The sequence below is a fragment of the Ambystoma mexicanum genome, chromosome 2p (assembly GCF_040938575.1).
Source record: "Ambystoma mexicanum isolate Mex_15411 chromosome 2p, UKY_AmexF1_1, whole genome shotgun sequence".
Classification (NCBI taxonomy): Eukaryota; Metazoa; Chordata; class Amphibia; order Caudata; family Ambystomatidae; genus Ambystoma; species Ambystoma mexicanum.
This window is the reverse complement of record NC_090923.1, coordinates 306,129,060-306,143,393: the sequence shown is the minus strand read 5'-3', so window position 1 is coordinate 306,143,393 and position 14,334 is coordinate 306,129,060. Positions and strand designations below refer to the sequence as shown.

At 40.7% G+C, this 14,334-nt stretch overlaps 1 protein-coding gene across 1 annotated transcript in view; it reads left to right on the top strand.

Moving 5' to 3' along the window:
* The window catches only part of SUSD3 (sushi domain containing 3), a 437,490-nt gene that overhangs the window by 377,902 nt on the left and 45,254 nt on the right, over positions 1-14,334 (top strand). The window contains exon 4 of the mRNA XM_069643607.1: positions 8,414-8,581. Within this exon, the coding sequence (XP_069499708.1) occupies positions 8,414-8,581 (168 nt within the window). The remainder of the gene's footprint in view (positions 1-8,413; positions 8,582-14,334) is intronic.

Below are 14,334 nucleotides of genomic sequence, written 5' to 3'. Positions count from 1 at the left end.
GGGCTCCCATTTTAATATCAACTCCCTCCATTCAGACTATACCTCTATCAATATAGATGGCACTTTGATTCCAGTCTCAAAACAAGTAAAAACATTAGGAGTCTATCTAGATGCCAATTTAACTATGACGAAACATGTGAACGCCCTATCTTCTTCCACCTCTTACACATCTAAGTTAATTGCCCTTAGTCGCCAGTTCCTTTCACCGACTAATTGCATCACTTTGGCCAGGGCATTAATATTGTCCAGATTGGACTACTGCAATGTACTCTTACTAGGCACATCACATACGAACCTAGGCAGGCTACAACACATGCAAAATAAAGCACTACGAGCAGCTCTAGGGCAAACAAAATGGGATTATATATCCAACATCAGGAGGGATAACACCTGGTTACCTATCAAAGCCAAAAATCTTTTTAAATCCCTCTGTTTTACACACAAATGTCTCACTAAAAAAACACCCAGCTACATCAACAATTCAATAAGTAAAAAAGACCCCAAGAGAACTCTCAAATCAAATAAAAACACACTATTGGAGATCCCCGTTACAAAAGCTCCAGAGCAGGCGGCAGCAGCTTTCAAGTCATGACCACTAAACACTGGAATGCCCTTCCTGTAAATATCAAAAATGAAGAATCAGTCGATCAATTCAAAAACATTCTAAAAACTTGGTTGTTCAACCAATTTTCTATACAGTATTCCTAATGATGCAAAAAACAACATGTATATTATTCAAGGTGTACGTCAACCAATGTATGTAATGTATATCATGTATTGGTATTTTATGAAAATGATGAAAATGCTGAAATATGTATATACCCTAAACTATGTAATCTTAATCCAAGATGTCTGTTGCTACGCCATGATACCCCAGGGTTTGGGCGTATAAAAAATGTAATAAATAAATAAAAATAAATAAATACTTCAAGCATTCCCTTAATCACAACGGACCTCAAACAAATATACTATTATCACCCTTACACTGACGTAACTGTAATCATACTTTTTTAAATCCAGTCTGGATTTTTTTCCCAATGACCCAACCATTATTTATTGTCAAAACAGCAGCAGTGTGTCATACACTAATGTTGTACCAAACATAGTACTTAGAATGCACTGTTTATGAGGGTCTAAAAAGAAAATGTACATGTAAAATTGTATACAACTACAGCTTTTAAACTATCCTGCTTAACAAATTGTATTGTTTTTTTCGACGGAAAATAAAGCAGAGATTCCAGCTTCATAACGCTACAAAACTAAGTAACCACAGCAATGATAATCAAATACATATTCTATGAGCACTATACTCAATTGTACTATATTCATAAGTACCATATACAGTTAAATTACATCATTCATCCTTATTACAAACACTTTGTACTCCCACTACATTACCTATAATTACTATACACATATTACTTATGGCATTCTGGCCATACTCCTACTACATTCGCACCTTGAAACACTTGTGTAGCCTGGTACAAAACTAGCACTCCTCCGGGAAGAAAAAACCCTTCCCCCCACCTGAGGATTTCAGAATGACAGTCGAGGCACTGGTAATCTCACACTTCGATGGATGCTGCACAGCTGGCCCCATTTATGGTCATTCAAAATGTCGTTGCATGCTTCATAAGATAGTTATTCTGGCTACTCTTGAGAACTGACTGAATCACGTATAAGGCAAGGTCTGCCCATACACAAGCCTACCTACCCACAAAGGTTGTGGGCTCAGGTAAAATGTGCTCCTCTAGGGCCCTAATCATTGAGAGTGCAAGACTCTAGACTAAACAGACATGCAAATAGAAAACCATGAAATAGACCTTCTCTCGCTATGCCCCAGCATACTGAAACACCATCCTGGTCAAAATCAAGACTTTTTCAACATGTTTGCAGTTGAAGAAAGAACACAAGACTCTGCTCTTTTGGGAATACCTAGGGCTCCCTTAGGTCATGCTATTCACAGGTATGTACCACCCATTTAGTATGGCATATCCAAGCTTCTTGTGACCGTCCCTTCTAACTGTCTCTGTTAACCAAAGATTACTTATACAGCAATCTGTTTCTTGGTAGCTAGTTAGGGACTATATAAATACAAATAAAAATAGAAAACAAATGCAAAAAAGTACCTGTTCTGTCCTTCCCGCTTGTTACAAACTCCAAAGTATCCTCTGGGTAGTTCTTAGCATCAATTTCCATTTTAAGAGAATCCAACCTTCCTTCCCCAGTTGATTCTGCTTGCAAATGATACTGCTATAAAATATTTCTAATTAAATATTCATTTTAGTTTGTACGTATTAGAGGATGTTTCTTTACTTCCTACAATCCTGATCAAACTCAGATTTCATTTCAAAATGTTCACATTCATTTCTACATGTGTTTTTCAATAACATGTAGGCTTGCTATTTTAGTACACTTTTCATAAAGAGAATGCTCAAAACTATTGTTGATTATGCTCTAATCCGGTAATCTCTGCATTACGTATTTTTTGAAGAACTAAACTATGAAACATATTTGTGAAGGTCTGATTTATTTACATCCTATATTCTGGCAGTTTAAAAATGGAATTGGAATTTGTAATCCTCAATGTCTGTTTTTCTATTGGGTATCAGTCTTTTGAACTCATAATCCCTTGTCATTCAGACTTGCTTTTATGGAAATCTGCTTGCCCAGTATGGATTACTTCTGAAAGGAATGTATGTGAGATACATGCCATATCCATTATTTCATACAAGCTTGGCACATTTACTTACTAGTGTTACATCACATTTGCATATTAACCAGATCATTCACCCTATTGTGCCAGTGGAAGACAATTTGAACATCTAGGCTGTGCTCATGTTAGCAAGGTTGCCTTTATGAGCTCTGAGCATCCTTTTGGTAATAATGCTGGACTGTCTAGGCACAGTAATTGATGAAAGACTACCATTTACTGATGAATGTTTATGGTTCTGAATCTGTTCATGAACGTGGATTTCGAAAGCATAGATAATTCACCCGAGGGCATCCAGGCACTATAAAAAGTGTGACTGATATCTCAGAGCAAGGAACCAGCAGAAATGTATTCAAATTTGAAGATACTAGAAAAAAAGTGAGTTTTAAGTTTCTGCCTAAAGAGTAGGCAAATACTTTTCTTTCTTGCTTGCAGTTAGTTTCACTATTTTGCCGTGAAAACCGAGAAACTTTTTCCCTAGTCTAGCCTTTCTAAATTTAGGCACAAGCAGAGATAAAGATGATTGTGATCTATGTTGTCTTGTTGGCATGTAGCATTTTAGCCTCTGGAAATGAATGTATATGTTACCATGTAGTGATTTATGTAGTACTAGATATAAGGATGAAAAATCAAAACTGCTCAAGAACAGGAGCCAGTGCAGAGAAGCCAGGTCAAAAGAAACATGCTCCAATCTCCATAACCCAACACAAGTCTTGCTGTTGAATTCTGGGCCCACAGCAGATGGTAAGTAAAGTTTTAAGAGGGGGTATGTGTACAACATTACCGAAATCCATGCAAGAATAGATGACAGAGTTGACCCTTATCACCTTATGAGAAAAATAAAGCAAAGGTGTCACTGTCATTGCAAGTGAAAGAAATTCAAGAACGAGGGGACTTAAGCCTCTAAGAAATCAGGCAGTATCCATTAACACATCTAAGATGCAAACCATTTAATCCCATGGTCTATATTTTGCATTTACTTCCATTGATCTTTAAATAGTTTTCAATCAATGTGAGACAATTCCTCAATTCAATTTACTTGAAGTTAAAATCTCTATTATCTATCAATTTAATGAAAATGTGCATGCTGTCGGTGTAATTTACAAAAAAGGAAACTCTTCTCCCGAATTGAACTAGCCAAAGGGTTCAATTATAAATTAATTGGGAGGTGAGAGAGTGCTGATTGATATGGTACTCTGAAGTACATGGAAATAAAAGTAGAAATGAAGGGCGCCGACTCCACTTCCTGGGTTCTATTTGACCAGAAAGATTTTACCCAGCCAAACATTGTGTCACTATACGCCTTCTCCCATAGCTATAGTGACTATATTGGGGCTATGGCCTGGTCTTAGTCCTAGTTATGCCGTATTCAAGTGGGTGTGCTTTTCTTTAAACCAGTAAATCTGTTGGATTTTAACACATTGGGCCTCATTATGACTCCGGCGGTAGCCGTGCCGGTAAAACCTGGCATGGCTGCCGCCAGAGTAATTTTTTTCCAGCACCCAGGAATGGGCAATTACCGGGTCATTACAGCCCCGGCGGACCCGTAATAGCCCATTCCCAGGCACCGGAAAAAATGCTCCCCCATTCCCATTGAGCCCTGTGGGGCTCAATTGAAATGAGGAGGTTGGATACACCGGCAACATTCGTGAATGGTGCCGGTGCATCCGACATGGTCTGCTCGCAGGTGCCGGTCTGCCCGCCAGGTCAGACCTGGCGGACGAAAAGTCACCCGCGAGCAACCTTGTGGCTTGCCGGTCTGGTAACAATGGTACCGGCAAGCTTACTGGTACCGTTGTTATCGGACCAGCAACCTTATAATGAGACCCATTCTCTTTGTTTTGCCAGAAGCGGTCATGTAGAAATTGATCTAACATTGCTCTTTTCATTAGAATATAATGAAGGCTTTTTTAGCAGTGGACAAACCAGCACACTCTTCCAAGGTTCTGGCAATATTCCTAATTCCAATGGATGATTCAATCATTTCAATATTTCTGATTTCCAAATGGGGGAAATGGCATGAAAAATGTTTAGGGCTACAGATTCCAAAACATTTTTCACAATTAAACAGCGCTTCCATACCCCTGTCAGTATGACCCGAGAAAGCTTTGATAGATAGATTGACTATTGCAGTTATTAATAGGACACCCAATAGATTTTAACTCATCTGCAAGGTTGACTCTAAATTGATCAACCTTTGAAGTAAAGTAACTAGCTATGTTAACCACTAACAGCTATCAAGATCTTATTATAGTTTTCTGAGCTTGTGCTTTGCACAATTTATGCAAAAGTGGTCTTATATTCAAATGCTTAAATCCTCAATTATTTTATTAAAATATTTTTTTCCTGGCAATTGAAATCTCAGACCTGTAGATTCCCATGTGTTTCCTGAAGATACATTTGTCCTCCATTTTTTGTGAAAGAAACCGCTTTCCCTCAATTTTTCAAGTGGTTATTTTTGGGGGGGGGTGTTCAGATTTTAGGTCTGCTGACACTGGTGCAATGGAATCAATAATTGTACTTTTTGCTGTATCCAGTGATGACAGAATCTCTGATGGCTTGTCTGAAATATTTGAGTACCAACATCGAGTGTGGCTAGGGTGCTAAATGATTCTTTTGTGAGCACGCTCCATGGAAGCATTTTTATAGGATGAGTATTCGTATTATAGGACACATTGGAAGTATGAGGTAGTGGGATAAGAATTGGAAAAGCAAAATGGTCTAATAATTAGAGCAAAACAGGCTCACCAAAAAACCTATTAAGCTAGAGGAAAGAATTTGATTGAGAGTGTCGACCTCCACAAGCGTGGGAGTATGAATCAAAGGCATCATGCGCAGTTTGGCCAAGGAGTTAAGGAGATGTCCCATCTTAACCTCACTTGTCGCCTCCAAAATTAATGTAAGGGAGTTATAACTCAGACACTTCTAGTTACTCAACAAATGTGGCGTTTGTACTATGTCATAAAGTGAATTTAATCAGGACTCCGGTACTTTAATAGGAAGAGCAGACATCTCAATGATCGCAAAGTTCTGCTTATAAATTAGCACAATGCCTCATCTTCTTTTATCAGACCAGGTAAGGGAGATGATTTTAAAATGATGTGGAACAAAATCTGTAATAAAAGAGATGTCATTTCAGATAGCCAGGCTTCAACAACGCACTAAAACTCTAGCTTCTCCACCACAATTAGATTGTACATTGCCACGCTGATTTCAACTGCTGATCTTGTGCTAAGCAGAATCCATTTCATCTTACTTTGTGGGAAAACTGTATCAGCGCAGTTCTGTCCTAAAGGTGCAACAAGTATTTGAATACAGCCCCAGCTCAGGTGGGATTCGGTGGAAAAGGATGTCTGCCGTTAGCCTCCAGATGGCTTCTGAGTTCAGGGGGTATTATGTCAAAAAGAGATTTTCCGTCTCCTGGGTTTTAGTAATGTCTTGCGAGTGTCAACAGTCTGGGGTCTTGAATCCAGGCTCCATCTAGGAATGGATGGGAGTGGTTTGCATTCTTGTTTGGCGTGCCGAAGGTGTGGATGCAGCATCAGAATTCTATTCATCTTTCCCGCTCAAAGTCAGGAAAGAAGTCCCACTCCTACTGCTACTCATCCAAAGTAAGAGTTGCCAATATGTCTATAAGCTCTCAGCTATGCAAATAAAAAGTCCCCTAAAAAGATTTAAAAATTGATCTGAAAATGCCAAATTTAAAATTGATTAAGGAAAGAACAATCACTCACATAACATGTTTTGCTGTTATTAATAATACAGTGCCTGCAACAATATAAACAATAATGAAGCAGGCTCCCGAGTGATGGTCACAACGTCAATAGCACTCTTCTCAATGCAGGTGCAGCATTTGTGGTTTAGGTTGTGGACTAAATGCCAAAACAAGAAATGATATGATATGGCATTTTTAACACGCCTATACAGAAGTGTTTCAAGGCACGATGAGGCAAGGAAGGGGGAACTGAGGGAGGACAGAGACAACGATCTTACTACGCCAAGTGACATTGAGATCATGCAAGTGCAGGTGAGGGGGGAGGGGAAAAGTGCCAAGGGAAAGGGGAGGGGGCAGTGCTGTACATGAGATCAAAACAATAACAAGAAGTGCGGCCAGCAGGTGGCAGGTGTAAGGGTAAGTGCAGACAGCAGGTGTCCAAAAGTGCAGGTACGGGGATTGTAGGGTTACAGATACAGACCCAAGTGCAAGGGTTGCCGGGAGACAGTGCACGTATTCAACTGGGCGGGCAGGGACCTGGGCCAGAAATCAGCATAACCAGGTGACCAGTGCAGTATCAGACAGGAAATCAGCAGGGGAGAGGAAGAGCAAAGGCAGAAGCAAAGTGGAAGGTCTTGAGGTGCTAAATCTAAAAACATTTCTGAAAGAACAGCATTTAATATTAATGAAGGAAAGAACTGTCGTGTACTTGACACGTTTTGCTGTCATAATAAAGCGACTGCATCAAAAGAAACATCAATGATGAAAACGTATGAGTGATGGTCACAATATCAGTGGCACTAATTATTATAGTCTTACTTATTTCTCAGAATTAGGACATTCTTTCAGATGTGATTTTCAAAGAGTGCATGTCATGCTACTGGGTATCATTGCTTCATTTAGTAACACCGAGCAAATGTGTCCTTCAATTTCAATGGAGGACAGTGTCTGATGTACATGGTTGGGAGTCATGTTCAAATCAGGGAATACCTGTCACACAGTCCCATGTCCCTATTGGCCACGTTTCAATGCATCTCTAGCCCATGGGGGAGGGGACTTTTGGAAAGAGACTACTGACCCACGGCCTACCTCTTGGGTGGGAGGAGTGACCTGGTCTCTACCCAAAATAGTAATAGGGAGTACATGCTCCAACCTGATGTGCATTACAGTGTCTGTGCAATTGGGATTTGCTCTTGTGCACCCTGCAGCTGGCATATGAAGGAGCATGGACAACGAATTCTGCTTAGACCATGAGAAACGGCCAAGACTGCAACTCTATCTGGCTGAGCAGGCCACCCTTCAGAAGAGCGTCAACTGTGGATGCTCTTCAGGTTTTATCATAATCTTGACCACATTGACGTGCAGCGGGATCACTTGCAATCTCCCACGCCATCCTTTACCGCACTGTGCTTGTTCTCCTCTCACACGTACATTTGTCAATTGGTGGTGCTCTCAGAACACAGTTGTATTTGAAGTTGTATTTAGTTTTACTTTGGGCGCCTTATTGAAGCCCTGAGGGACAGTTTCCTTCTACTTTAAATCACTTTGAGAGGAAGAGGGAGGGTAGAGAAGCAAGGGAGCTTGAAAAACCATTAGATGCGATAGCAAGAAAGCAACCACCAATGCCTCTTTTAAGCCCTTTCAAAGCGCTTCCAAAGAAAAAGGGAAATATGTTGAAGAAGGATATGAGTGCAACCATCAATAGCTGTTAGGAGGTGTTGACTGAAAAGCCTACTGATGTGAGAGCAAGGAATTGACAAATCTAATCAGGAGGTATGTTGGTGGGGGGAGGGGCATCCGCCTGAAATGACCTGGGCTCCTCAGTTCCTTCCCACAAATGTGACTGACTGAATGGAGTGAGTGGAGGAAAAGCATAGTTCCTAGAAGCAGAGCCTAGCGCTCTTCAATAAAGGCGAGACTATATCAATAGTGAATGTTTGTCTATGCATGCCCAGCTATTCATTTCCCACCATTTACTTCCACAGAGATCTGCAGATTTGGCGTCAATACGAATTTGAAGAACTTGAAAGCGTGCAAGCGGCATACTTGGGTGTGAAAAGCAGAAATAATAATAATAATAATAAAGAACTCAGGAATCAGCCACAATTTGATGAATGTGAAAATATGGCGTATGACAACCAAGGTTTCTGCAGGTAATCCCATCACTAAATCAATGCATTCTGAATACTGCTTATGCTGTTTAAAATAACACAAATACAAACATAAATAATACAAGGGAAGAAAGGGCTAACATAAAATATTGGTAATGTAAATGCTTCACTATTATTATATATGTGTTCATGGGCTTCCAGGCGCTCAATATACAGAATGGATAATATTGAGATTGAAGAACTGGCTAGCCCCTTATATTCCCTTAGACTAAAATGTAAGCACTGTGGGGAGAACACGCCGGTCTAGGTAGATCATGTATACATATCAAGCATTTGTACAGAGCTTCATGATGCTCAACATATGATGACTGAGTCAGCCCTGTGGGGTTTAAACACCGGCTGGGCATGGATGCCTGGAAGGGAGCCCATTACTGGAAGGCATGGCATGGTAGCCATTGGGAAGCATCCGCTCTAAAGATTTGGAAACCAGAAACCTAGCATTTATATAACAGGGGCGACATGTTGATGTAGTTTTAGAGCAGAACACATGTCACCATAATGTCATTACTTACACTATAAATCATTAGTATTATATTGTTTGGGGAAGCCAATGTGTTGATTATGTTTTATTGACTTAGGTCGTGCTATTTGAAAGACTGTTTTTTATTTTTTATTTTTAGAACATGGTTTTCGAAATACTCATGCAGATGTTAGGAATGGAATAATCGACCCAAAAGTTCTGTCCTTATATACGTTTTTAAAGCTTCTCGTTGTGTTTCCTTTCATCTTCATTTTGTATGATGGGAGGGTTTTTGATTCGATATTGCATGACGCTCTTCATCTGTCACCTATGTCCTTATCAAATGACGTGTAGGAGGTATAATGGACAGAGAATGCAACACTGACATGGTCTAATGTCCCTCCTTCCCCAAGTAAAGTCTTACCAGTGAACTGCCTGTTGTAACCCAATCAGTGCCATACCTATCAATCATATATAGCACTTCTAAGGAATGGTCAATATCTCTAGTGCTTCAACAGAAACTCTTCCAGGAGATTAGCTACGAGTCTTCCTTCAAACCACCACCATCACAGTCAATGCTAAAAAGGTACTGAGCGATTGTGTAATAATGTACCCTAAAATGCACCCCGCTGGGCTTCCAATTTGATAGGAAGTGGAGGAGTGCGGAAGGATGGACCCTCTTGGAACAACTCTGTTCAGCTTCCGCTCTATTTCCCGGTCTTATGTTGAGCCACTCCATCCTGGGAAAGAGCAATAAGAGATCCAATTATTTTAGATCATCTGGAATCTCTGAGCAAAGGAAATTTCAGAGAGCCGAAAGAAGGTGGGAATGGGAAGTAGCGGTGGAAGACGCGTTTTGCTAAGTGGATCTAAACACACTTAAGCCCTTTGTTGACATCATTTAAAATCCAGAAACAGCAAAGAAAAGTTCAAAAATATAGAATACAGGGACCCAAAGACCTCCGTGGATTTCACTGTGTTTAAAGTTCTAATTCCAGCTGCAGACCCTTAGAATTGATCATACATACATGCACAGATCATTTGGATTTTCCTTGCACACAGCCGGGCGTCCCTCCGTCCAGTTCTTGGAGCCTAATTTGGACTTTTGTCAATTGAATTGGTACATTTTCTTCTGGGCTGTTCTCATAGACACATGGAAGGCAGGATCATTCTGCATGTCTTCTTATATAACTATCAACTCTGATGTTTTGTCAGAGAAGATTTTTTCTTCTAGACCTTTAAGTAGTTTCCGAGAAAATAGACCAGCTTGTCAAAGATTTGGACAGAATTATATGGCGGCCGGTTGCAAAAAGTTACCTAAAACTCTGGCTCTGACTACATGCCAGAGAACCCTACAATTGCCTACCGGAGAGCCAATAAGAAAAATCATGTAACATCGACAGGGCGACCACAGCATTAGTAATATTGGAGGCCCTGTGGTTGAACGGCACCTAAGCCCTTACCTTGTGTTAAGGTGGCTTCCTGTGGGTCATAATTAAATCAGGGAGCATGCAGTCTGGTCGACTACCAGTATACAAACATGTGTTTGACGAAACTACATGGTCCAAAAAATGTTAGAAACGTACTTTAATAAGGGCTGCGAGGAAGGAAGAATTAAACAAATCTATTCTTGCCGAAAAGATAAAGGCCATCAGAAATAACTGCAGAACTACATTCAACGTCACTTAATGGCATAGTACTAGCCTCCTTAATGAATAATAATGATGGGAAGAACACGGGCAGGCTTCATGGGGCGTTTATAGACATTTTGAGTACTTTCTATTTTGTTAACAGAGATCGGCACTGGTCTAAGCTGGAGAAAAGGGGAGCCCTAAAACCACTCATTAATATCCTTGCCAACCTGCATGAAGGAAACACTGTGAGAGTAAGGTTAAACTCAGAAGGTCATCTTTCACAGTACATTACGGTGGGTAGAGGGTTGCGACAGGCTTGTATGGTCGCCCCTTTCCTTTTAATTTCTATCTTGCAGATTTTGGGCAAGAAGTAGATTCCTCAGCACTGCCTAGTGCCAAAATTGGTTCAATGGCAATTAAATGACTCATGTATGCAGACGACATTGTCCTGCTAGACACGGCACCCGTGGGCTTCCAAAGACTCTTCAAAGCTTCAGATATTTACATGAAAGAAAATGATCTAGTCGTCAACCCTGAGAAATCGAGGGTGGTCATCTTCGGAGAAAAGGGCTCCTGGGGAGGTAGACTCCCATGGACAGTAGGAGGACAGTTTATTCCTGTCCTGAAAATCAGACAAATGCAAATAAAGATATTATCAAAGTGCCCCCAGTTAACATCACAAATGAAAAATATCTCTGTCCTATACTGTAAATTCTCCATCTTGCCTATGATAAGATTCTACATGTCAAAGATGGTACCAGTCCTACTCTATGGTATAGAGGCCAAACCATTGATATGGTCCATAGATTGGCATAAAATAGAAGGAACAATTTGGTAGCAGGTGCTGGGTTTACCTAACAGCCTCCAGATCGTAAGCCTGAGGTACTAGCTGGGCTTAAAATCTCTTCAATCTCAGATGGATTGGAAAATACTTTCGCTGTATAGACTAATAATTGATCCTATGGAAAGTACACTATATGAGGAACTTTTGATCCATCTTAATTTAGACTCTTCCCGGATCCCAAGAGATCTAAAAAAAAATAGCACAGGAGATTCTTGCCAACTGTGGTAGTGGTGAGAACACACTTGTCTTAAACCCAATGAAGGCCAAAAAAGCTCTGATGATGACAGATTAGATTACAGCAATTGAACAAATGAGGGCCTCGTCAGTAGCGGCCTCATTTTCTACATATGATAAATAAACAGGGCTATCTCCCAAAATACTTGACAAAATTCCCAGATATAAAGCCAGACAGAACTTCCTTAGAGTACGTCTGAACCTAGTCCAAACGGGCTCTCTTCTCTGTCGCCGGGGTCAAGGGGGTGAGTCAAAATCCCTATGACACGAATGTACAGATCCAAAAATCAAGACAATTGAACATGTACTAAGGTTCTGTCGTGGGACCTGAGAAGTCAGAGAAAAGTACCTTGGGCGTTTTGTTGTGTCAAGTGATCGTCTATTCTCTATCATGTTTTGGGAAAGACTGATTGCAGGGCATGCGACTACATTGACACTGAATATTATAAGAGTACTACAGCAGATGGGGTTTATTCTCCAGAACTTTTGCTAAATTCTCTCTACACGTTCTTTGCCTCCTCTTTACTTAACATCCTTCACTTCCTCTAGTTACATCTCCATATGTTTATGAGCGGACAAGTAAGATAATTAAGTTCTAATGTTTTAAGAAATTTTGTTTTATTTTCCTTTTTAAATCTGTGTATTGATTGAAATTGTTTTATTTACTTAATGAATATGATTGAAATTTGTTTCTTTTCCTTGTTTTATACCATGTGAAAAAACCCAAAATGTGGTTATATCACAATAAATAAAAATAAAAAATGAAATCAGGGAAAGGGAAAAGTGTCATCCCATTTCATGATCTCATTCCATGTGCTCCATTGGCTATTGACCCACCACTTGGACATCATGGATATGTTAGATTTTTCTTTTTTCTATCATCTTTTTTTATCTTAAAACACAGAAATGTACTTTGTCTCATACAGACAGAATGTATTTGCAACCACAGAATTATTTCTTTGCATTGTTGCAGCTGCAATCCATAACGTGGCAACAATCGTTAAACAGGTGTCGTTTTGACCAGCTGCACAAGCAGAATGGGTGGCAGGCTTGGCAGCCGTAACCATAAGCTGTCAGATATTAAAATAGAGTCAGATGCCCATACAGCACATAACGAGGTGTTATTGTGTCAGGTGTGATCGTGACAAGATTATAGCTCGGTCAGTTTTATTCTGAAGCACACCATTTTATGGACATCAGCCACTGGGAAGTCTGGCAAGGCTGTTCTTATACCCAGTTTAGTAGGCACAATGTGCATGGCGGGACTGCAATGTGAACGTAAAGTGGTGCTTGTAGGGAGCAGGGCCCGTCCGCAGGGGCTGAGCCTCCTCCATTCCTACAGGTTCTCGATTAACCTGAAAGGACGGAACTTTCACTTCCTTCAAAAGCTTGTTCTAAATCTATAGTGCCTAGAGTGAAAAGCACCGCTCCCTCACATTTAGTACTAATGCACATGTGGGGATTTCTTTCTGCTAAATAGATAACAATTTTGGAGTTGAGGTCTTTCAACGCTTCACACAGAATCGCAGATACATGTGTGATTAGGGCGTGACATATTATAATTATGGAGTCTTTCACGTAAAACCAGCAGCACTCTCGTCTAGTTTCAGGGCTACGATCGCAACACCACAGCCTCTCTATAAGCTGTTACCTGCATTCTCGTGATTGGTCTGTCTGGTAGCACCGGTTAAATACTATTGCAATTGCCAAATCTTGAATTAGGATGGCTTTGCCAAATACAGCTTTCTCAGCCTCTGAGATCAACTTCAAGAACAGTTTCAGGGATGAAGACTATGGTCTTGGTGCAGCTACGCCTCTAGGGCATTGCTTGCTTGCCAAGAAGGGGTGGAATAACCACGCTAGGGCTTGGCCCTCTAGGAGGGTGGAGCAAAATGACCTCTTTTCCTAGCATTAGCCTGCAACCAGCAGCTCCCGCCATTCAGGGAAGGAATACTATTCTGACAGCCCTTAAATTGTTCCAGTTAAAAGAACCTGCATGGACAGTGATGACAGACTGAGTGTTGGCCACAGAGCACTGCTGACCCACGACTCTGTGCTTGATGATACTGCATAAGGGAATACTAGATGTGGTGAAAAATATAGGGTTATTAGCACTGCCCTGCAATATTATGGTCTTGAAGTGGGATAACATGTCAGTGAAGAGGCCAACTGGCACCTTCATGGCCTATTCAGAAAGCAGTTAAGGTAGTTTCAGGGCATGAATTCTACTCCTGCATATTGTGTCCATCTGTCAAATGCAGGCAGCAGGCAAATTCTCCCATGCTCCAGGTCCTTGTAATTCTACCCCACATCCCGAGGATGTCTCGTTCCCTCATGTGACCTTGGCCAAGGCCGATCTGGGTTGGATTAAGATTAGAGTAGCACCTTAGATGTTCCTAATGTGGGACAGACAGGACATAAAGAGATTTTGGCTGGGGAAATGGTAACTGGCTGATAATGTTTATGGCGGGCTCTGCCAATAGCTGTCTTTTTAAGAGCGGCCTAACAGTACCAATTCTTAAGCACTGAATAACCCAGCCTACGACCTAAACCATATATAAAG